This window comes from Pantherophis guttatus, chromosome 5 (assembly GCF_059756535.1).
Source record: "Pantherophis guttatus breed Tessera chromosome 5, ASM5975653v1, whole genome shotgun sequence".
Lineage (NCBI taxonomy): Eukaryota > Metazoa > Chordata > Lepidosauria > Squamata > Colubridae > Pantherophis > Pantherophis guttatus.
Window position 1 is genome coordinate 16842413 of NC_142067.1, and position 24522 is coordinate 16866934.

General features: G+C 41.1%; 1 protein-coding gene across 1 annotated transcript; it reads right to left on the minus strand.

Moving 5' to 3' along the window:
- Window positions 1-4373: 4373 nt before the first annotated feature.
- ANGPTL5 (angiopoietin like 5) lies at window positions 4374-22845 on the minus strand. Its single transcript, XM_034408956.3, has 8 exons — window positions 22658-22845; window positions 20214-20358; window positions 19080-19183; window positions 16317-16410; window positions 14086-14186; window positions 11137-11257; window positions 9795-9980; window positions 4374-6104 (listed from the first exon to the last, which is right to left on the minus strand). The coding sequence occupies exons 1-8, from the start codon at window positions 22757-22759 to the stop codon at window positions 5794-5796; spliced, it is 1164 nt and encodes a 387-aa protein (XP_034264847.2). The 5' UTR covers window positions 22760-22845; the 3' UTR covers window positions 4374-5793.
- Between the last annotated feature and the right edge of the window lie 1677 nt (window positions 22846-24522).

Genomic DNA, 24522 nt, shown 5'->3' on the forward strand with positions numbered 1-24522 from the left:
TGATTGTAAGCTGCTCAGACTTATCCTGCGGTTAGATGGGCAGTTAATAAACAAACAAGCTAACATCTGCAGACCCAATGTCTTATGAAATTACATTTACAATACTGTACTTAAAATTCTTATTAAATTAGAACACCCAACCACAATGGTAATAAAATTCAAGATCTGAAAGATACTGGGAGGATAGGGGAGATAGTAAATCTTCCATAACTGTTCTCCAGATTGCATTCCCACACATGGCATTATTTATCTTGATGTACAACTTCAACTGTCTAATGCAGGATTCGGTGACCTCAATCAGAGGCCACACTCCTAAAATATGAGCAGGGCTGGAATCAAAAATCAGAGGGGTGGGGGAGGGCAAGATCAAAATTAATTTAAGAAGAAGCTTAGACCTTCACTTCTGTTCTTTATGGCGCATCTTTCCTCTGGCTCATCACCAGCAGCTCTTTAGCCCTGTTTTTCAAATTTGACCACTGTTAAGATGTGTGGAATTTAACCCCAGAATTCTGTAGCCAGAGTGCTGGCTGAGGAATTCTGGGAATTGATGTTCATACCAGTGGTGGGTTGCCCCCGGTTCGGACCGGTTCTATAGAACTGGTAGTAAAACTGGCAGGAGGCTCCGCCCACCGACCCCAACGTCATCAGGAAGCTTCTGCGTATGTGCAGAAGTGCAAGTGTGTGTGAGTGAAGCAAGCGCGTGCGAGCGGCCCCGTTGCAAACCGGTAGTAAAGATAAGTAGAACCCACCCCTGGTTCATACACCTTAAAGCAGGGTTTGGGAACGATGGCCCTTTTACGACCTGTGGACTTCAACTCCCAGAATTCCTGAGCCCCGCCTCTGCCTTAAAATTACCAGACTTGAAAAATACTCCTTTAACTTCACTTGTGCGCTTGAGAGACACTTTTTTGAGCATCTTTCCGTGTTAGCCTTTCAAACCATGGCATATAGTCTGTGTGTATTTAATGACCTGATTTGATTTAAATCCTGCCTCACAAGACCCTTTCCAAATCTGTTGAGGAAAGCTGAAAAGCAGACTTCAAAAGACAAATAAAAAATACCATCTCTGAACATTCAATTTAATTTACGGATAAAACAGATGTGGTTTGCTTGCTCCTCTAAAGATTAAGACAACGGGGAGTAAAACAGACGTGGAATTAGTGAGGGGCTGAAAGGATAACATCTAAGAGGAAAAGAGGATTATAAGAATGTAATTATCTGTTGAAGAGAAGGTTGGAAGTCATTGCATTTCGTAAACTTAGTTTCCTCCTTTTCTTTTTTTCTCTTCTTGAACATTTTCCTTTTTTCTTTCATTCTTTTTTTTAGATTTGTTTTTACTCCATGTAAAGCGCTCTCTCTCTCTCTCTCTCTCTCTCTCTCTCTCTCTCTCTCTCTCTCTGTATACACACATATACATCAGGGTTGGTATTTACTTACCTTTCCTACTGGTTCACATGCACATCTTCCGCGATGTGCATGCGTGCCTTCCGTGCATGCGCATGCGCATCTTCCGTGCATGCGCAAGGCCTTCTGTGCATGCTCAGAGCCTCGAAAACTTGCAAAAATGGGACATCATGACATCCACGTGGGTGGGTGGGGCATCCTGCAGTCGCCCCTATCAGTTTGCCCGAACCGGATAGAACCGGCTGAATACCAGATCACCTATGATGATGTCGTGGTAGGTGGGCGGAGTCTCCTGCCGGTTTTACTACCGGTTCTATAGAACCGGACCGGACCGAACCGGGAGCAACCCACCACTGATATACATATACATATACATATACATATACATATACATATACATATACATATACATATACATATGCATACAGTATGTATACAGTATGCATACATATTTATCAGGGAGTAAAATGAATACCATGAAGGGGGGGGGGATGTTGGAAAGCCTATTTCCCCCCCCCCACATATAAAATAAATAAGCCTGTAGATCAGCCAGTTCTGCAAAAGTTCTTCTGCAGTTCTTTGAATCTAGTCAACTTTGTAATGAAAGGGGCAGTTCCACAAATAGTTATGCTATAAATTTTTAGATAATCAAGCTTGACACCAACACCAGAATGAATGAATGCTTCCTGGGAGAGAGACTGGCAATCAGTACAAATCCTTTAACACTGATGTCGCACAACTTTCATGTTTCCATATCTTCTTGAGTTAACAGCCTACCCTGTACATTTTGCACTAACTACAACTTTGTTTTAATTTTTTTTTTATCCTACTTTTATTATTTTACAGTGGTACCTCGGTACTCATGGTTAATTGGTTCCGGGAGGCACAATGAGTATTAAAAATGATGAGTACCAAACATTTTTTTCCCATAACGAATAATGTACCGAGTCACAAGGCAGCCAACACCAACAAGTTCTAGTTTGTGCATTGAGTACCCAACAAACAATAAGTACCAGGACAAAATTTTCATATCAGAATGCTTTGAGTACCAAATTCAGTGAGTTTCAGAGCAGTTGATTACCCACTGTATAAACAACTCAAGGTATCAGACCTGCCCCAACTTGGTCTTTTAGGCAAGAAAGACCCTCTACTCAGTTTGTAGTGAAAGATACATTTTACTAAAAGCTAAGTGGTTTACAGTATTAGCAGAGCCAGAACTGAAGTTCGCATACCAAACTTTCTTGGTTAACTTTCCCGTTCAGTTCCTCCTCAGTTCCTCCCTTATTGTTTAATAGTATTTGAATAAATTATTTAGGGAATTATCTCTTCAACGGGCGGGAGGGGGGGATAGTTGGTGAGCTGTTGCATTCCATTCCCAGCACTTTGACCTTGAGATGGTGTCTATGGATGGCACAATGGATAGTTAGCCTTCCCCACTTCCCAACCTGCTCCCTCCCCCCCCCACCTCATAGTTCATGACAGACTGGCAGCTAGCGAATGCAAAGCTCAAGCCAATGATGGCAGTTCTGATACAAGGTGGCAAACATACATAATATTCCTTCCTCCTTCCCTTTTCCTCACCCTTCCCTGCAGCAACAACTCTGTGAGGTGAGTTGGACTGAGAGAAACTGACTGGTCCAGAGTCACCCAGCTGGGTGACTTTGGGCCTAAGGTGGGACTGGAACTCACCGTCGCCTGGTTTCTAAATCAACACCTTGATCGCTACACCAAATTGGCTCTCCAGTTTGGAGACTTTCAGGCACTTGTAAGGTTATCTCCCTTAATTTCCCAAAGAATGCTAAAAACTGCCGTCTCGGTCTTTTCAAAACCACTCTCTGCCCTATTTAAGTTCCCTGCACTAAATATGTGCTTCTCACCGAGGAACTTTGCAGATCCAGGAGCAATTGGCAATATGTAAATAAATGGACTTTACTGAGAATTCAGCTAACTTCATTTAGAGAGACAGAGAGACACTGAAGGCTTGCCATCAAAGTGCATTTCAGAGGCTATGCAACCCAGACCATAAACTTTTCAGAGAAAAAGCAAAATTCTTGGACTAAATTGCTCAGTTCTGTCCAGATGTTTAAAGCAGTCTACATCTACTGCCACGTCAGTTAGAGCCCGATTTCCTCACTTAATGCAAAAAACATCTTTTTCTCAGCTGCTGAGTAATACTAAGAATCATTTTAAATAATAGCTTTCATTAAAATTAAAGTTAGCATGGAGAAAAGGGACCAAATGGGGAAATTAAAAAAATGTCCATTATGTTACAACTGCCCCTAACATGACCTCTCCAAATGTTCTAATAAAAGAACTCCAGAATTCCAGGCAACGATTTTTGGGAATTCTGAGAGTTCTTATCTCATCTCTGCAACAAGTTGAAAAATTTTGAATAGCATTGTAGAAAGTCAACGTCTATCCCTCTTAGAAGGATGAAATATTTTGGGAAATATTAAAAAATATTTGCATTTTCTCTTTTGCCTATAGAGCCAGCTATGACCCCTACATGACCCCATAGGAATCTGACAACAGCCAACTGAATATTAAAGGACATGTTCTTGCACAGGAACAGGAAGCTCAAATACAAAGCCCAAAGAAGGTATAACACCCCCCTCCACTTTCAACTCCATTTTGTCCGCTGCCCAGAACCATAACCCCATTTGGTTCTGCTTCATCAATAAACCATCTTTCCAATCAGCCTCCATGTTTCCAGTGGCTTTCTCCCAGCTTGAACCAGATGTATATCTTCCCACAGCATACTACAAAGCAGGCAGACATTTTTATACCCATTCCTCACTCTGCCTGGAAGCCAGGTATGTTGCATGAATCCACTCCTTGTAGTTTTTTTATGGTAGAGTGTAGTGTACATACTCGGGCAACTGGTTTCAGTAACTCGTGATTGTTAACCATAGGACTTTAATATGATCAGAGCTGTGCTTTTTTCTCTCAACAGTGCCACACGATAGAAATGCCAAGTGATAGTATTTATTTTAAAAGGCTGTAACAAAGCATTTGTTAAAGAGAACAGAACACATTCCAGATATTAACGATGTGAACAAAACATTAATCGGGGACTACCTGTACTGCAAAGAAGTTATCTATTGCAAATAACCAGCCTCAAATAAGGTAGAAGGCTTTTTCAGGAGTGGGCTTCAAAAATTTTAGCAAGGGTTTCTCTGTCTGGTTGCTGGGTGGGCGTGGCCATGGTGGGCATGGCCTAGTCAGCCTCCTGCACCACGGCGGGGGGGGGGGGGCGTTTTGCCCTCCCTGAGCTCCAGAGGCTTTTCTCAAGTCTCCGGGAGAGCGAAAATGGCCTCCCCAGGCTCCAGAGGCCCTCTGGAGGCCGGAAATGGGCCCGTTTCCAGCCTTCCCGAACTTCCGGTAGGCCTGTTTTTCACCCTCCCTGGGCCTCTGTGCGTGCCCTGCACTTACCTATATCCAAAACAGGCTGCATGGGGACTCCTGGGAAGGGAGGGACAGGGTGGGCAGGGCCGGCCAGGAGTGGGGGTTCTGGGGGTTCTCCGAACTACATAGAATCTTAGCTAGAGGTTCTCCCGAACCCCTGTGAACCCCCAGTAGCCCACCCCTGGGCCTTTTCCCCAGGGCAGGTAGTCCTCACTTAATGACCCCAGCAGGGACCAGCAACTTGTTTGTTAAGCAAAGTGGTCACTAAGTGAACCCACCACTGTGCTTATGATCTTACTTCAACTTTCCTTTGCTCTACAGACCTGCAAAGTCCATAAATGCAAGGGTCGGTCTCAAACGTGTTCATCTCTGTCCTAACTACGAACAGTTGCTTAAAGAGGACTAACTGTATTCTTCTCTTATCTCTAAAAAACAAAAGTTTAACCTCAGTCTGAACGTTATCTTTGCATAGTCAGATATTTAACCATGTTGAGGATTATTCCCCCATTTTCATCATTCACTAAAAAAGTAAAAAAGCATCTCTCATCCGGCCCTATGGTTTACTACCTTTGCTGATTTACTACAATTGCTTGTGCAATTATGTTCCTTTTCATATCCTTTCTTTTAAAATAAAGCTGATATTTTAAATTTGCAGGTCTGCATTTCTGCTGACTGTTCTAAAGAAAAGTTGATCAGCAGTAGCAAAGGAGGGGAATTGGAATTATCGTGCTTATAGTTTTCCAATCTGGTAATGGCATGCTAATACAGTAAGTCATTGATGCATTCAGCGGTGCAGTAAAATATCACAAATGCATTTATGGTGGAAATATAATTACATTGTCCTGAAGAGTGCAATTGCAAAATAATGCAGTGTGCAAAGTGCCTCAAATCTTTCAATAAATCGTTACGCTAAAATGTTATGCATATTAGACCAGGAAGTGCTATTAGACAGCCTAATTTCTGGATGTTGATGACGTTATCCTCTTATCTGAAGTATGTTCTCCTGATCTTCATTGACACAGATTTAATTTTAACTGGCTTGTTATCAACCTTCCAGGTGTCCCACTGGATACCCGATACCAGCAACTTCCTTGTGAATCTGTGGACACCGTTAAGATTGGCAAGACCGCATTGGTTAAACCACCAGCCTGTCTTCTCACTAAAGTTGCTGCAGCTCTTGATAGGCGGTTCTTGGAGAGAGCAGGCTGGATTGCAACCATCGTTATCCACATCAAAGGTACTGAAAGGTAATGTATCCTGGTTATCTTCTTTTCTGTATCCCCGAAATGCATCACCTAAGCAGGAACAAACAAATAAGGAGGGAACAATGGTCATCAAAGATCATTCAGTTTGCTTCTTCTATGAGTATTTGGAATTAATGAGAGCCTTAATCATTCACAAATCGGACACTCGGGAGCAGGGGTGTCAAACCTGATTTCATTGAGGGCCTCTTCAGGGTTGTGTTTGACCTCGGGGGGACCGGGGCAGTGGTGAAATCCAATTTTTTTTCCTACCGGTTCTGTGGGCGTGGCTTGGTGGGCGTGGCTTGGTGGGCATGGCAGTGCAAAATCTCCATTCCCACCCCACTCCAGGGGAAGGATACTGCAAAATCCCCATTCCCACCCCACTCCAGGGGAAGGATACTGCAAAATCCCCATTCCCACCCCACTCTGGGGCCAGCCAGAGGTGGTATTTGCTGGTTCTCTGAACTACTCAAAATTTCTGCTACTGATTCTCTGGACTACTCAAAATTTCCACTACCGGTTCTCCAGAACCTGCTGGATTTCACCCCTGGATCGGGGTGTGTGGCCGAGGTGTGTGACCGGTGTATGGCCAGGGGGCATGGTTAGCTCAATGTCACTCCTGCCTCTGGTGGTCTGAGCACTCTGCCAGCAAAATCAGAGCTCGGGAGGGCCACCTGTGGGCCAGATCTAAGCACCCCATGGGCCAGATTTGGCCCGCAGACCTTGAGTTTGACACCCCTGCTCAGAAGAATAAAAAGAGTCTTTATTAATTGCTGTGACAAATAAGCTACAAGAACAACTCAGAAGTTATGCAACCAAAGGTTTTTTCCCCATTGCGGAGTTGAACTGCTCGCCAACCATATAGAGCATTATCCTGCTACCCTTGAGTCAGAAGAAAGCTACCAGCATGAATGTCCTCGTTGCCAAATCCTATCCTGCCTCTATTTCCTCTCTTCCCAGTGACTGGTCATCCAGGGACTTGGTTTCCCTTCAAGGGAATTAATGAGAAAATCAGATTTACACATTCTCACTCTTTCCTTGAAGACTTGTACAGCTAAAGATATCAGGCTGCTTCTCTACAGGCTGAGCACAAGATGAAGGCAACATTGTAAGGACGTGGAAGAAAATATGCCAGGACATATTGTGCCATATTAGGCACAGGTTTAAGACATTTCTTCACAACAGAAAGGAAAGCAAGTGTTGTGGGCTGCCAGCGGATCTGGCAGCAGATTCAGACAGTGAGGAGGTTGGGGAGGAACATGGGCCAGTCCTGGAGTCTGGGGAAGGCTCTGATGAGGGCTCTGCATCGGAGGCAGAGAGGGGGCCAGAGCCGTATGCCAGTTATCAGCTGCCTTTGGAGTCAGACATCAGTGAGGCAGATGAACAGATGGAGCCTGTTCCCAGTGTGCGCATGCGCAGAGTTGCCAGATGAAGGGAACAGCTAAAGAGCAAGGGTCAATTTGGGAGTAAGGCCACAGGTGGACAATGAATGGGCCCTCCTAGAGGGAATAAAAGAGGAGCGAAAGGGGAGTGGAGTTTGCAGGAGACAATTAGTTCATTACTACATTCTTGCCAAGTATTGTGGCGTCTGAAAGATATCAGCCTGGCCACTTTCCAAGCCTGATAAAGGTTGGTAATTGTGAATTATCTTGAAAAACTGTGGGAGAAGAAAGACTTTGCTGGAGAGGAATTCACTGTAAATTAAATAAAAGGGGTTTATTGGGACAAGGACTCGGCTTCGTGCTGCTGGGGGAGCCTAGGTCAGAACAGCAAATGCAGGTGAATTTGGGGATGTTGGATGGCCTCTCTCTCTTTCTTTTTCTCATCAACACACACACATGTACCATATCCATATAATGTATCATGCACTGCCTTTGAAGACCCCTGGGTGCTTCAATTGGTCCAGAATGCAGCGGTGTGGGCAGTGATGAGCACGCCTGGGGATATCCATATAACACCTCTGCTTTGCACACTACAATGGTTGCCAGTTTGCTTCTGGGTGCAATTCAAGGTGTTTAATTATTTATTATTTATTTATTAGTTTGATTTATATGCCGCCCTTCTCCGGAGACTCAGGGAGGCTTACAATGCTTTTAAGCAATAGGGTTGCCAGGTCTGCTTCCAAAAAATAGCAGACAAGCGGGGGAGGGGGGAGGAGGGGTTTAAGTAGTAAAAAAATTAAAAAAAAATTACAATTAAATTATATATTTTCTTACAAACATTTTAACACGTATTAAAAGAATCACTTCAAAACTTTACTTAAAATTCAAAACATCAAATATATTATAATAATATGTAAAATATTAAATTACATTTAATTTAATTTAATTTAATTTAATTTCATCATAAAGCTTTTGAATAAAAAAAAAATGTCCACTATTTTGTGAAAATAAATAGTGAACATAATGTGAAAAAAGTGGACTGTCCGCTCAAATAGTGGACACCTGGCAACACTATAAAATAGCCTTCATACTTTTGTATATACCTGCTTAGTAGGGCTTTTGCCCCCCCAAGCGGTGTTCTATTTTATATAAAGTCAGCTTATTGCCCCCACAAACCGGGTCCTCATTTTACCTACCTCAGAAGGATGGAAGGCTGAGTCAACCTTGAGCCTGGTGAGAATTGAACTCGCAGTAATTGCAGACAGCTGGCAGCTAAATACTACTTTAACTGTAGTTTAGTCCACTGCACCACCAGGTTCCTGGTGTTGTTTGCTATGCTTCTAAAGAGAGCATAGGGGGCTTGAGGGACCACCTGTTCCCATAATATCTGCCTGGACAATCCAGTCTGGTAGGGTTAGTGCACTCTGGCTTCCTTCAATTAAACAATAACAACAGGACCAGGGGTGGGCTTCAAAAATTTTATCAAGGGGTTCTCTGCCCAGGTGCTGGGTAGGCCTGACCATGGTGGGCGTGGCTTAGTTGGCCTCCTGCACCACAGTGGGGGGGGGCTTTCTTCAAGGCTCTGGGAGGGCAAAAATGGCCTTCCCAGGCTCTGGAGGCCCTTTCCGAACTTCCGGTAGGCCCGTTGTTCACCCACCCACCCCAAGCCTCCATGCATGCTCTGCACTTATCTGCATTCAAAACGGGCTGCGTGGGGACTTCTGGGAGAGGCGGGGCAGGGTAGGCGCGGCCAGCCAGGAGTGGGATTTGGGGGTTCTCCAAACTGCACAGAATCTTAGCTAGAGGTTCTCCCAAACCCCAGCAGCCCACCCCCTGATCAGGATCCCAGAAGCGTACCTTCTCTGTAGCAGCTCCTGCCCTCTGGAATGAGGTTCCTTCCCCTGAGATTCAAAGAAACACCTAACCCATCCCATCATACTAGTCCTCTGAAAGCCCCTGAAGACCTCTGACTCTTGAAGATTTGAAAGCACTAAAAAAGTTTTTTTTAAAAAAACGACAACGATTGGAAGGTGAACAATTTTGCAGATTGCAGCAGGGAATCACGGGCCAAAACCCACCTTCTCCAATGACAGCAACTTGATTTAATTTTAGCTGTTTACTTATAGCTGATATGAATAATTCATTCTGCAAATGGCCCATGGACTTTTTTTTTGTCAAAGAGCCTAAAACCAGAGGCCATTTTGGCCACTGTAACATAAAGAGTTGGGTTGAAAAGGACCTGGGTGTATTCTTTCTTTGTGATTTGGTTCTGGACTAGCCAGTGCAGCTACAGACAATATTTCCCCGTATTGTAGAAACTTGCTTTCAAAAACCGACTATTTGGGCCCCCAAATCTTACCAGCGTTTCCAGAATAACGTCCTAGATGTATTTTGAAGGAGCACACTTCATCCTCTAGCCAAAAGCTGTCATACGATGCATACGCATACATGTCATCTTCAGACTCCAAGTCTATATAAAGCATGAAACTGGTTTCTTTCTGGTTTGCTATGTGGAAAATCTTTCGGAGACCGAGCCAAAATTCCCCTATTCAAAAAAACAGAATATAGAATTGAAAAATCCTTATGCCTTGCCCATGTTCTCACAGCTTTCTCTGAAACTAACTGTTGCCGGCCCCTCCAGCAGCTGATCCTGGTGGGAAATATGGAGAAATTCTTTTATATCTGTATGGTCAATTTTCCATTTCCCAAATCAATGTCCCATTCAGCATCATCAACTCTAGTTTCATAAAGGTAGTCTTCACTTTACTACCAGTCTCTTAGCACTCAAGATTCCAATGAACCCCCCAAAACCTACTTATGATCCAGTTTCAAAATCTGACATCATCCCCCCACCCTCCATGGTCACTTGACCATGGCTTGCAGAAACATGGATTCCCCTAAGCATTTTAAATCATTTAACACCAGTTCATAAGGGGATCTCACTATTTAAACTTTCCATTTACAGTTCTCTGGTGTTAGAAGAAAAGCAGGCCTCGTTCTTGTTCTCCCATCTGATATTTGAATTCTTCAGAATTTCCTGACTTGACCTTTCAGATCATTTTAAGACATTGATGGTTAACCTTTTTCTCGTTGTGTGCCGAAAGTAAAAGCACACACGTGCCGGCACCCATAGTGCAATGTGGCCCCCTGCCTGCGCATATGCGCACAACCCCCCACTCCACCCATCGCATGCGCGTGACCTCCCCGCCCCCTGTTTTTGGCCTAGCAGGCCTCCCTGCAGCCTTCTGGGCCCAAAAACGGGCCGTTGGGGGTGCACTGCACCCCCCACAGTCCCCCGCCCCCGCACATGTGCATGTGACCACCCCTGCGCATGCGCATGCATCTCCCACATGCGCCTCACCCCCGCACATGTCAAAAATCAGCTGGCTGGTGGGAGGCGCGCACGCGCATGAGCGATAAAGCTGAGCTGGGCGACGGCTCACTTGCCTGCAGAGCGGGCTCTGCATGCCAGCTGTGGCACACGTTCCATAGGTTCACTATCACAGTTCTAAGATATCTCCTCTAGTATCATTTGAAGATGAAGATGGCTGCAGTTGTCGTGAATCTTTTACATCTAAGACCACAGAAGTTTGTAAGCTAAATGTTTATTGTAATTGTCTGCTGTTTTGACCCATACATTAGGACATTGAGCTACATTTGAGTAACTAGGAAGAGCTGTAGCATGAATAATAAATTGATACCTGAAAGGTCGCCAAATCCATCCAAATATTCAGACCATGTCCTTTGAAACTCAACTGTTCCTTCAGTTCTCTTCTGAATCACTGTCCAGCCCCCTCCTCTAAAATCCATTTCACACAAAACCTAAAATGATTAAGGCAGCAAAAGAATCCTGTCATGAGCCAATGTGATGCATCAGTTAAGATGTTGGGTTAGAGCAGAGGAAACCTAGGTTGACTGAGTGATTTGAGGCCAGTCTTTCTTTTTCCACCTGACCTAAATCAGAGGTTGAGTAGCATGGGAATAAAATTAAGGATCCCCAATAAACCAACTGGTGGTCCCAGTGAAAACTTGCCTTATGGATGTAATCAGGGCCGGATTTTCCTATAGGCTAACTAGGCTTCAGCCTAGGGCCTCAAGTTCAAGAGGGGCCTACATTCAAATTGTTAGCAAAATTAAAATTACACTTTCACTATAGGTGAAAGGGCCTCATAAGTGGAATAGCCTAGGGCCTCTTTTCATCTAAATCCGGCCCTGGATGTAATGAATTATTAACAAGTTACAAATGCAGCATGTGGACTTTTCCCCCTGAATGAAACAAAACTAATTCTAATGTCCATATGGAATGTAAATATGTATGGAGTTGGATCTTATGTTTTGCAAGCAGCTGAGAATCTGTAAGAGTCTGGTAGCATATTCAGACTAACAAATTTTATCAGGAGTCATAAGCTTTTCTTAAAAAAAATAATAATACAATTTTATCTGCAATGTAAAAAAACCCCGCAGACCCTACAACTTCAAACAAAATATACAAGAGGGTTTTTTTTAAAAAAAAATATTTAAACTTGTTAAAAGTGGCTATCTGATGGTATATTCTGCACAGTTTTGTCTGTTTAGAAAGGAATATTTTCTAAATATTTTAATGACCCGTGGTTATTGGATCAGTAAATAATATGTGGTTGCATCTTCAATTTTGAAAGCAGGCAAGGAAATTTTCATGGGTGTAAAATAATTCTTAACAATTTGGATCTGCAAACAAAAGAAAGGCACCATAATTGTAAGTATTTTGTTGTTTGATGTCATATCCAGTGAGGGAAGGAGTGCTCTTTTTCCTGCTACATGTTCAGGAATATAATTTCTTTGGTGTTTAAACCAGGAGACCTAATTTTTTTGATACTTCTTGGTCTTGATCCAGGGGTGAAATCTATTTACCTTCCGTACCAGTTCGGAAGTGCATGCTCTGTGCACATCATGTGCGATTTTGGACCCTCTGCGCATGCGCAAAGCTTTCTGTGCATGTGCAGAGGGTCAAAAGCAGGTTACTTCCTGGTTAAAACCAGGAAGTAATGATGTCTGGGCAGGTGGGCGGAACCTCGTGCTGCTGTTGCTACCGGTTCTCCAAACCATGCGCCACCGCCGCTACCAATTCGGCCAAACCGGTCCGAACCGGTAGCATTTCACCCCTGTTTTGATCCCTCTGAAACTTGAAATTTCATTCCTCATTTTATAGTATTATCTGTCATAACATGTTTTTCCATTGCTTTCTGATCTATATCCAAATTTACAACTAAATATTTCCATTTATTTGATGACTTCAATTTTTGTAGACACTGGTATTAATTTCTAAGAGTTGGGAAAAAGTTAACATTGGTTGAAACAATTTTTGTCATTTCTGAAAATATTCCAGTGTATGCTGAAACATTCCATGCTTTCTAAGTCATAGGGAAAAAATGAATTCATTGCTTTTGGGAAAAAAATGCAAATGATTTCAAAGTATGCCGGTTTTAAAATACAACTCCCCTTTCATATTTTCACAGAAATAAACCCAGTTTCTCCCAGAAAATATTGTATAGGACTGCAGCCTGTATTTATTCATCTTATAATATTTTAAACTAAAGGTTCAATGTTTTACCTTTCAGTTTCATCATTTGTTTCTTTATTTCCACATTTACATTTTCCTTTAATTCAAAAGAGTTCAAAATTTCGCTTTCAGGATTCTCCTTCCATTCATATCAAGGAGTACTTTTCTAAATTCTCTAACTTTTATGAGATCTTTTAAATGTTGAGCTGTTGATCATGCTGATCACAAATTGATCGATTGCATTCCAAAATATTAGAGCCATGGTGGAGCAGTGGTTAGAATGCAGTATTGCAGGCTAATTCTGCCAACTGTCAGCAGTTCGATCCTGACTGGCTCAAGGTTTATTCAGCCTTCCATCCTTCCAAGGTTGGTAAAATAAGGACCCAGATTTGGGGGGGGCAATATGCTGACTCTGTAAGAAATGCTTACAGGGAGCTGTAGAGCACTACAAAGCGGTATATAAGTCTAAATGCTATTGCTATTATTAAACTCTGAAAATATAACATTGGCTCACTTTTTATGCTGCGTTTTTTCTATGAAGTCTCCTGCAGAGTTTCATCGATGTGCTGAATTGAAAGCACATTTTCTTAGGTTTTTATTAGTCACTCATTTTGTAAGCAACAGTGTTGGGATAAACCCAAGAATGGTGGGAGGTTAACAGCTTAGAACTCTGGAACTGTTTTATGTGCAGTTCTGTTCTGAGTCTATTTTGTCATAAAATCATGAAGTTTAGCTAAGGCTAAACATCTATCTAAGAAAATACTTTTTGTCCAGGAGCTTTCTATTGGTGGGCAGGTGAGCAAAGGGTGGGAAAGATGGGCTTATGATTCCAGATATCATGAGGTCCTATAGTTTTGATTTGTCAAAACTACAATTCTGTACAAAATAATTTTCCTCTTTTGGAGATTTCCCAAAATTTTGCCTAACTTTGCCACTGAATCTTATCCAAGCTTTCTGGCTAACCCTTTTTAAGCCTAGTGAACCCTGTCTAGCATTCTGAGAAGTCAGAACATTGGATTAATTGTATCGACCATGGTCAGGTTTCCTGTGGATAATCTGTCCTAAGGACAAAACATTCAAGCAAATAGGAAATAGGAAAAATCAATATTACCTCAAAGGGATAACTTGCTCCTTCTGGATGGATTATATATAAACCGCTTGGAGTTTTTGTAACTGATCCAATGGTATCTTTAATATCACTGCAATCTAAACCTACAGGACAGGACAACATTACAAAGGGATGTTTTAGTTAAATGAAAGATCCTTTTTGAGACCAGGGACCAGAGTTCAATATCTCAACTCTTGAACATGGAATTCCCTCTACAATAGATCTGAGAGATGTGGGGTAATTTTTTTTCCCCCACTGACAGGACTATTCTTTTGTCCCCAATTTAAAAGGATTCTGGCTAGTTATGATAGGTGGAAATCTTCAGAAGCCAAGAAGATCCTGCATCCAAGAAATATTTTAATCTGGGTTTGTTTCCTTATAAAAAACAATGTTACAAAAGCTGTAGATCAGGCATCTCCAGCTTGCAGCCTACAGGGTGCATATGGCCCTGGACAGGTAGTAATGTGGCCCACAAGAGACTTTTAACATTATGTGCTTTTATATACATTAACTATATTATATATTTTATATGCAGCCCAAGACAATTCCTCTTCACCCAGTGTGGCCCAGGCAAGCCAAAAGATTGGAAATGCCTGTTCTAGATGAAGGTCCCAGACTCTGTTATGGAAAAAGGAAGATAGGAAAGGGAAGGGAGACCTCACTTGCCTCTTTCTGCCCTAGGAATTGGGGCTGTCCATAGGTTCGAATAGATTTTGCGTGATTTTATCATTGCTGGGGTTAAGAGTAGAACTTGAAAGATCATCTTGTGTGACGAAAGTCAAGGGATGAATTTAGACTATCATTATCTCTTAGACTAGACTTCTTCCCAGGATGGTTGTTGTGCAGAAAAAAATGGAGAGGAAAACTTGTACATGCTTCATTGAACACTGAAGGAAAGAAGGGAAGGGACGGGAAAGGGAGGAGAGCAGGGGTGGTATTCCCTTACTTTCCCTACTGGTTGGTTCGCAAATGTGAGTGTGTGTGCATCCACGCATGCGCCCGGCCTCAAAAACGTGCCTAAATACCATGATTTGGAGCCGGGGCAAGTGGGCAGGCCCACCCGCGATTTCCGCTACCAGTTCGAGGGAGAGAGGGAGGGAGGGAGGGAGGGAGGGAGGGAGGGAGGTTTAAAGGAGGGCATCCTGCTTAGGTTTATCAGTTACTCCCATTTTGTTATTCTGTTTTCTTTCCTTTTTAAAGTGAAACAAAAGACTATTATGGGAAACTGGCTACAGTATTGTTTTAGCCCGTTAACTGGTACAGTTCCCACTGATATCAGGACAAGCTTCAAACTTTTCAGATGTTCTGATAAATGTTATTTTATCAGAACATAACATAAACAAAATATAAGGTATGTTAGGGCAATGATGGCAAACCGAGAGCCAAAAAGGTTGTGTGGAAATGTTGTACGCGTGCATACTCATTACAGCCACGCTCCAGAAAAGCTGAACTTCTGGGTTCTAGCGCGCATGCACACTTGATGATCAGCTGGCCGGCACGCATGTGCAAGCTGGTTTTTTGCACTGCCATGCACGTGAAGGGATCACGCTTCGGAAAAGCTGAACTTCCAGGTTCTGGAACACATGCGCACCCAACAATCAGCTGGCTGGCGTGCATGCGCACACTGGTTCTTGGCACTGCCACACACATGATAGACAGCTGATAGTTGCACACGCATGCGCGCCAGAAACCCGGAAGACAAACAGGCAACACCGCACATGCCAGGCAACATGGCTTTGCATGCCACTTTGGGCATGCGTGCCATAGGTTCGCCATCACAGTCCTAGGCTATGGCTCAATCACATCAAATATACCGCCCCGAGTCCTTCAGGAGAGGGGGCGGTATAAATTTTTTTTAAAAAATAAAATAAAATAAATATCAAAGTTGCCAAAGGCTTCAGATAAATGTGCAAGACATAATTGGGAGTTCAAAGTAGGGGGCTGAAGCAGGTGATGGATACAATATTAATAATCATTTTACTCTGCTTCCTTTTCCAAAATTAGCTATAGGTGATTTGACCTGTAAATTCTCACAGCATTCCAGATAGTGAGTAAGCATTTGTCACCTATTCAGAATGAAACAAGCAACAATCCACCTTCAAAAACGGTAATAAAAAAAAACACCGCATCGGATGTATCACTTTTATGGTAGAAACATGCTGTCTTATAGTTCAATACATATTTCAATAAATACTGTAAAATCTAAGCAGGAATTTTTTAAAAAAAACCTTTACCATGAGACTGGACTGCTCGATGGGGAAATACATCAATTGGTTTTCTGGACATGTCTGCATTTAATTGCATAACTCGGCTCATAAGTTCATTAATCTGCATAATCAAAAAGAGAAATGTTTAAAAATCTTCAACATGTGGGAGTACTCAATAGTATATTTCTTTGGTCATTGCTTTTGTAATGCTAACACTGGATATGAGCCCATTGAAATTAAATAATTCCTGTGCTGCAATTAATGTACTTGGAGGAAAACGCTATTGCATAAAAAGGGACTTAATTCTAAGCAATGCATTGTTATGGATTTGGCAGACTGTTTAGGGTGACCCCACCAAAAAAAAAAAAAATCATTTTTCTGTAGTTCTTGAGCATAAAAAGTTAGTTCCAAGATTTTTAGAAGCTAAAAGTTTGAAATCAGTGCCTTAAGGCATTGTATTTTAGAGCTGTCTTTGCATTTCATTGGCTCGAGAAAATAGTAGAAAGGGAGGAATGTTCCAATCATTTGCACAGAAGTTGGCATGACCAGATACACAGATGTGGACCACAATCCAAGAAAATGCCAAAGGATTTGCATGTAAGAATTTCGGGGCTGTTTTCCAGTCATGAGCCCATCTTTATTCAAAGGAGAAAAAAAGATTTTTAAATATTCATGGGGCTCTATTGTTGGAGATAATACAAAAGATCCACAGATCACAGTGGTTTGCTATATCTTTTTCCTGTTTTTCTGGCTGATCTTTTCCCCCACAGTTCATAGTATTTATGCAATTTGGCCAGGTGTGCAAGTTTTTTTGAAAATGAAAACATCTTGGGGAGGTAACACGTTGGAATTGTGTCTGCAGCAGAGGCCCCCTGTTCACTGTAGTTCCTCTTTGTTCTGAGGGAAACTTCCCTTAGGAGTGTCGAACACAAGGCCCGCGATGTGGCCGGATCCAGCCTGCGGGGCTGTCCTGGAAAATGTAAGGGGCCAGCCCACATCACTTCAGCCCGGTCTATCCAATGCGGCTTCGTCCTGGTCTACCCAATGCGAAGAGGAAACATCGGGCCAGCATGGCTTAGGCCCAGTCTACCCAGTGCAAAGAGGAAATACACCCACCCAGTCAGCCACGCCCAGTGAGTGGCATCAAGCTGGCCACACCCACCCAGTTGGCCACACCCACCCCATCGGCCACATCCACCTGAACCCCCAAGGTCAACCACAACCCTGATGTGGCCCTCAATGAAATTGAGTTTGACACCCCTGCCTTAGGAAGTTCCTTTGAGCCATGGTAGTGCAGTGGTTAAAATGCAGTATTACAAGCTAATTCTGCTGACTGCCAGCAGTTTGATTCTCACTGGCTCAAGGTTGATTCAGCTTTCCATCCTTCCAAGGTCGGTAAAATAAGGACCTAGATTATTGGGGGCAATAGGCTGACTCTGTAAACCACTTAGAGATGGCAGGAAAGCACTGTGAAGCGGTATATAAGTCTAAATGCTATTGCTGTTGCCTCTAAAAGTTTTCTTTCACCCTGCTATGACAGCATGTACAAGAGTGGAGTTCTAAAAAGGACAACAGCAATGAACATGTTTCAAGACTTTCTTTTCTTTGTATCACTTCCTGTTCTACCTGAATCCTCATTACAGGTAGCGCTCGACTTACGACCGCTATGGAGCCCAAAATTTCTGATGCTAAGTGAGACAGTTGTCCAGTAAATTTTGTCCCATTTTACAACCTTTATTGCTACAGTTGTTAAGTGAATCACTGCAGTTGCTAAGCTAATAACATGGTTGTTAGGTCAATCTAGCTTCCCCATTGACTTTGCTTGTTTAAAAAGGTAAAGGTTCACCTCGCACGTAAATGCTAGTCGTTCCCAACTCTAGGGGGTGATGTTCGTCTCTGTTTCAAAGCTGAAGAGCCAGCGCTGTCCGAAGACATCTCCATGGTCACTGTTACCTTCCCACCAAAGGTGGTCCCTATTTTTTTACTTGCATTTTTTACGTGCTTTCGAACTGCTAGGTTGGCAGAAGCCCCCAGGACACTGCAACGGTCATAAATATGAGTCAGTTGCCAAGGGTCTGAATTTTGATCGCGCGACCATCCAGGCTGTTGCAACGGTTGTTAAGTTTTAAAAATGCTCACTTTTTTCAGTGACCTTGTAACTTTGAACCGTCGCTAAATGAACAGTGATAAGTCGAGGACACCTGTATGTTGGCAATTTGGATTTTTTAAAGCTTGCTTGCCTTGTCCAACCATGAGAATCATGTCCCTTGTGTCTAGTCTTGGATTTTGGCATGCATTGACTCCCCAATCCCTTAATAACCTAAATTAAGATGATTAAATGAATTACCCAGTGGTGGGATTCAGCCAGTTCACACTTCGGGAGAACCGGTTGTTAACTTTCTGAGCAGTTTGATGAACTGGTTGTTGGAAGAAATAATTAGAGCAGAGAACCGGTTGTTAAATTATTTAAATCCCACCACTGGAATTATCCCTAAGTCATATCTGTTCTTTAAAAAATCAAAGTTTCTAACTATTTGCGGTCAAAGTGAAGAATTCTTAACAAATTTCAAGATTCTTATTTAGATTTCCAGCAATGTAAATGGCCTTTTCATAGCCTTTCAAGGGTGGAGTTATTTTTTTTCAGACATTGTAAGACAGAACAATATTTTTCCCCACAACAATATAAAGCTGTTTTCAGAGAAAGTGCCCACATTATCTGTTAATTGTCAACAATTCAATTATATTATCATTGCCCAAAAAGAAATCCATTTAGCAAATATTGGCCATTACCTGATTGGAGAGATAATCTAGAGAAGACTGGTGATCATCCATCATATTCCGTATCATCTTCTTAGTACTTCTTGCATATTCAATGAGAGAATTCTGCAAATTCCCTTTAAACATATAGATTGCCAGCTATGTTAAAGTAATTAAAAGAATGCATTGTATAATTATAAGAGGTAATGTGGAACATTGTTTTCGGTTTTTCTTTTGCTAGCCATATGAAATGGGTTTGTTTGTGCAAAACCTTTTTAAACAGAATTTGATTTTTTTTTTAAAAGGAGATGGGCTGTAATGAAAAGTGGAAACTCAGCTCCAGAAAAAAATCATAACTACCGTTAGCAGGAAAGAAAAACCATCTGTCAGAAATAGCAATAGCTTTTAGACTTATATACTGCTTCACAGTGCTTTTACAGCCCTCTGTAAGCGGTTTACAGAGTCAGCCTATTGCCCCCAACAATCTGGGTCCTCATTTTACCCACCTCGGAAGGATGGAAGGCTGAATCAACCTGGTGAGATTCAAACTGTCAAATTCGAATATATAATAGATAATATTGATTCAAATATATAATAGATACAGATAATATTGAGCTAACAAGCCAAATACTTTAGTATATGGTTCTTGTAAATGTCTGTGATACTAGATGTAAAACATTTTGAAACAAATTAGAATTTCAACACAATGGTCTGGAAAAATGATATTTATTTCATCATCATGGAAAAAAAAACTATTAACTGGCTTTCTCCAAAAAGATCAGTTCATAAGTAGTGTACTGCCAAATACCAATATGGGTGGTGTTGAGAAATTTAGCATATATGGATAGAAACATATTGTGTGAGAGAAAGCAATATTTTATTTCTTAATGTAAAAAATTCCATACTGTGAGAAGTAATCTGTAGGAGGATCCGTGACAATGATGGATATGGCATGTGTAAGAAAACAACAGTTGCTAATTGATGAAATTGAAATTTTACCATTTCACAAAGAGCGATATGTTATATACCCTATCATATAACTCTTTGTCAGAGATTTAAATTGATGGGTTGCAGATTCCTGAAATCCTACATATATATTATATATAGGTCAATTGGCCTCAAATAACAAATGACAAGAAAGAGTAGTTAAAATAAAAATATACATACGACACATATAGTGTTTTTCTTCCCTTAATAGTTTAGGTTGAGAATAAGAAGATGCCTCATTCTTTTTCTTCTCTAAATTGTCCGTGGAGAGATTTTTTGTTACTAGATTGGCGGGCTCTGCTGCTATGGTTGCTGTGGAATTGCCCTGTAACATTAAATCAAACAAAACTTAATTTCTTAAAAAATGTTCGCCATCATGGGTATATACTCTATGCTCTTTTGTTCTGAGTAGTTTCCTGTTTCCTGTTACTGTAATATAGTTGAGGAGTAAAACACATGGTGACTGCATTCTTTGTTTGCTGTGGTGGTGCTTTATCTAAACAGAATTTTAGACATAAGGACAGTGCCAATCACCCTGTCACATTTTCACCAGTGAACTATGAGCAGGGCCGGATTTTCCTATAGGCTAACTAGGCTTCAGCCTAGGGCCTCAAGATCAAGAGGGGCCTACATTCAAATTGTTAGCAAAATTAAAATTACACTTTCACTATAGGTCAGTGGTTCTCAACCTGTGGGTCGGGACCCCTTTGGGGGTCGAACAACCCTTTCACAGGGGTCACCTAAGACCATCGGAAAACACATATTTTCAATGGTCAATGGAATAATTTTATGGTTGGGGGTCACCACAACACGAGGAACTGTATTAAAGGGTCACGGCATTAGGAAGGTTGAGACCCACTGCTATAGGTGAAAGGGCCTCATAAGTGGAATAGCCTAGGGCCTCTTTTCATCTAAATCCGGCCCTGACTATGAGCAAAACTAAGCCCCATTCTAATCTCAAGTGTACTCACTCTCTTCTATGGAAGCCTAGATCTCTAATCTGCGATGTATTTTGCAAGCCAATATGATGTTTCATATTGCACTATGAAATAAAACTTAGTATATAAAACTAAGTACTATTATTATTCATGCATCAAACTTGTAGGTGTATGCAGAATACTAACACATGCTTTGGATACAATTTGACACCTTGGGCTGTGTTTGGGCTGCCGTTCTCAGAATTCCCAGGCAACGTAGTTGTTGGGAAATTTCAAAAACTAAATTTGTAAGATCTGAAGAGAGACAGTTTGATCTAGTGGTTAAGGCACCAGATTAGAAACCAAGAGAACATGAGTTCTAGTCCTGCTTTAGGCATGAAAAATGGTTGGGTGACTTTGGATCTATCACTCTTTCTCAGCCCAACTAATCTTACAAGGTTACTTTTGTGGGAAAAAGAGGATGAAGGAGTATTAGGTATGTTTGCCACTTGAGTTATTTATAAAAATAATAAAGGGCTGGATTTAAAAAAAATCTAAAGTAAAAAAGCTTAGAGAAAATTATTCTGGGATATAAACATACCTTTTTGGAAGAGTTTCTATATCAGACCTGAAATCAAATGTTCGTGATAACTATTTAAATATTTATTTTATTTTTAGAATAAAAGAAAAACAATATATTGAACTATTTTTTTTTAAACCAGGGAGAAAAAATGCTTTGGTTATTTAAATATTTCTACTGGGCCTTTTTATCCTCATAAACATATATCCCCTTAGAATAGTTCACAGTAAGTGATACTCATTGTAGAATTCTCCTTTGAAAGTAAAAACTAAATCTGTATTTGGAAAATTCTTAAATGCATTTAGTATAGATTGAAACTCCACTGAATACAATTGGATAGACTTCCACTAAATATCTGTGGAGTTCTCAATTATTATTTACTTTGTTGTTTCTATAGAAATTCATCATCATATCTTCAGCACATTCCCTAAAAGAATAACAAAATGTAATGGGCAGAGGCTGAAATTAGATATGTTATGGGATATATAAACCGAGAATAAACTAATTAAACCTTTCACCTAATCCTAATCCTTTGACAGGAAAAAAAATAGAATAATAATAATAATAAAAAAGAATTTCCAGAACTTTTAGTCACTTAAAACAGATAAAGTCCACACTTAAAAGCAAAGAGTAAATTGGTCTTTAAAATATCCAGAACTTCATTCAAATCCAGTTTGAATCTCCAGATAAAATTATAACAAACAAAAGGAATTACCCCAAAAAAACCCACAACTTCCCCCCTTTGTTAATATAAAGATGTTTAATAAAACAAGCACTTATCTCCAGATGCATCTAGGAACTAGACTAAAGATTGCAACACTCCCATATAATTTATCAAAAGAAATGCCTCCATGTTTTACTTTTATTAATGATCTGGTAACTTTTCCTGCCTTTGCAGAAGTTAATATCAAAATTCCTAGTAAATTGCAGCAAATTTCACAGAATCTACATCAAACAACAGGAAAAAGCAAGAACAGTTGCTGTTGCTAGTTGTTTCAATACAGTTTTAACAGAAATCTTTCAAAACAAATGAAGTGGTTTGGGGTGAAATAAACAATGTCACTTGAAATCAGGATTTGCTGTCAATGTTTCTATCATTTATCAAGGCAATACAACACAAACCTTACCATTGCAGAACATGGCTCGACACTATGAACTATCGAATCAGCCCAAATCAAAAATATAATTTTTAGGAAGATCAGTAAGGTAGATCTATTAGGGTAGATCATGTCTGAGTTGGAAGAAAAAACATTTTTCAAACGGTTTCAAATTGCCTTGAAAAAAGGCTGTCTACTGGCCAATGATGTCTTGAATTAAGAATTCAGGAATGTGTTTAGCAGAAACTTTGGCCAAAAAGCCAACCCTTTCATGTCCAGACTTCACAACCTTATGTAAATTTGATTTTAGGTAGTCCATACATAGTTTGTTCCTAAAGCCAATGATAAACTATAACATGATTTAATCTGCAGATGATTTTATCTTTAAGGTAACTATAACTAACTAAATCATAACCCTAACACAGAGTAGATCCTATTTAATCCATAGGTGAACTCATCTGAATGTGGTTTATTTTATTTTGGGATCAATGCCAAAAAATGGACAATAAAATCATTTGTTAAACAGAATTATCATGCCCACACTCAGCCAATTCATCTACAAAAGACTACTCCATGGAACAGACCAGAGGTGGGTTTCATATATTGTTACCACCAGTTCGTCATGCGTGCGACTTCCGCCCATGTGCCCGGCCTCGAAAACATGGCTAAATAAGACAGCATCGTGCGGGGCGGGTCCATCCGCGATCGCCGCTACCAGTTTGCCCGAACCAGTGCAAACCGGTTGAATGTCATCTCTGGAACAGACTACTTTGAAAAATGTGGCTGTAAACCCCCACTCCCCAAAGAGTTGTTTGTTTGTTGGTCACATCTCTGTACTGTCCATCTCCCTCAGAGAGGGACTCTGGGTGGTGTAGAATAAAGTGTTAAAGTATAAAACAGTGTATATAAAAGTTAAAATAAAAAATAAATAAGAGGAGGCAAGAAATTAAAATTAGTTAAAAGGCGAAGACAAAGAGTTATGCTAGTTAATCTCACAATATATTTCTCTTCTTCGCACACAAAATGTAAAGTGTGGGAAATGGACAGAGAAGAAGGAAGAGAACAGAATATGTTGGTATGGCAACGATTCATCTTTATGGCAATGGTGAAATCCAATTTTTTTTACTACCGGTTCTGTGGGCGTGGCTTGGTAGGCATGGTGTGGCTTGGTGGGCGTGGCAAGGGAAGGATACTGCAAAATCCCCATTCCCTCCACACTCGGGCCATCCAGAGGTAGTATTTGCTGGTTCTCCGAACTACTCAAAATTTCCGCTACTGGTTCTCCAGAACATGTCAGAACCTGTTGGATTTCACCCCTGCTTTATGGTATATTACAGACTGCAGTAGGAGAAGACAAATGTTGCTTTGGAGCTCAATGGGCTCCACAATGAACTGATTTATCTCAAGAACCTGGGTTCACATAACACATTATTAGGGGACTGGAGACTAAAACATATGAAGAATGGTTACAGGAAGTGGGAATGGCTAGTCTAGTGAAGGACCAGGGAGACATGATAGCAGTCTTCCAATATTTAAGGGGTTGCCACAGAGCGGAAGAGTTCAAGATATTTTCCAAGGCACCTGAAGGCCAGACAAGGAATAATGGATGGAAACTGAACAAGGAGAGATTCAACCTGTAAATAAAGAGGAACTTTCTGACAGTGAGAACAATCAACCAATGGAACAGCTTGCCTTCAGAAGTTGTGGGAGTTTCATCACTGGAAGTTTTCAAGAAGAGACTGGATTGCCATCTGTCAAAAATGATGTAGGGTCTCCTGCTTGGGCGGGGGATTGGACTAGATGACCTATAAGGTCCCTTCCAACTCTGTTAAACTGTTAATCTGTTAACATTGCAAACCATAACTGACCACACAGGATGTGCTGACAGAATAAAT

What these genes read in the sequence shown, in the direction of transcription:
- ANGPTL5 (XM_034408956.3), bottom strand. Translation starts at nt 22,759, where the DNA reads ATGATCTACCCTAATAGATCTACCTTACTGATCTTCCTAAAAATTATA. An exon ending in TAGATTATCTCTCCAATCAG is followed by an intron (nt 16,411 to 19,079) that starts GTAATGGCCAAT and finishes TTGATTATGCAG; the next exon opens with ATTAATGAACTTATGAGCCG. An exon ending in GAGCAAGTTATCCCTTTGAG is followed by an intron (nt 11,258 to 14,085) that starts GTAATATTGATT and finishes TAATCATTTTAG; the next exon opens with GTTTTGTGTGAAATGGATTT.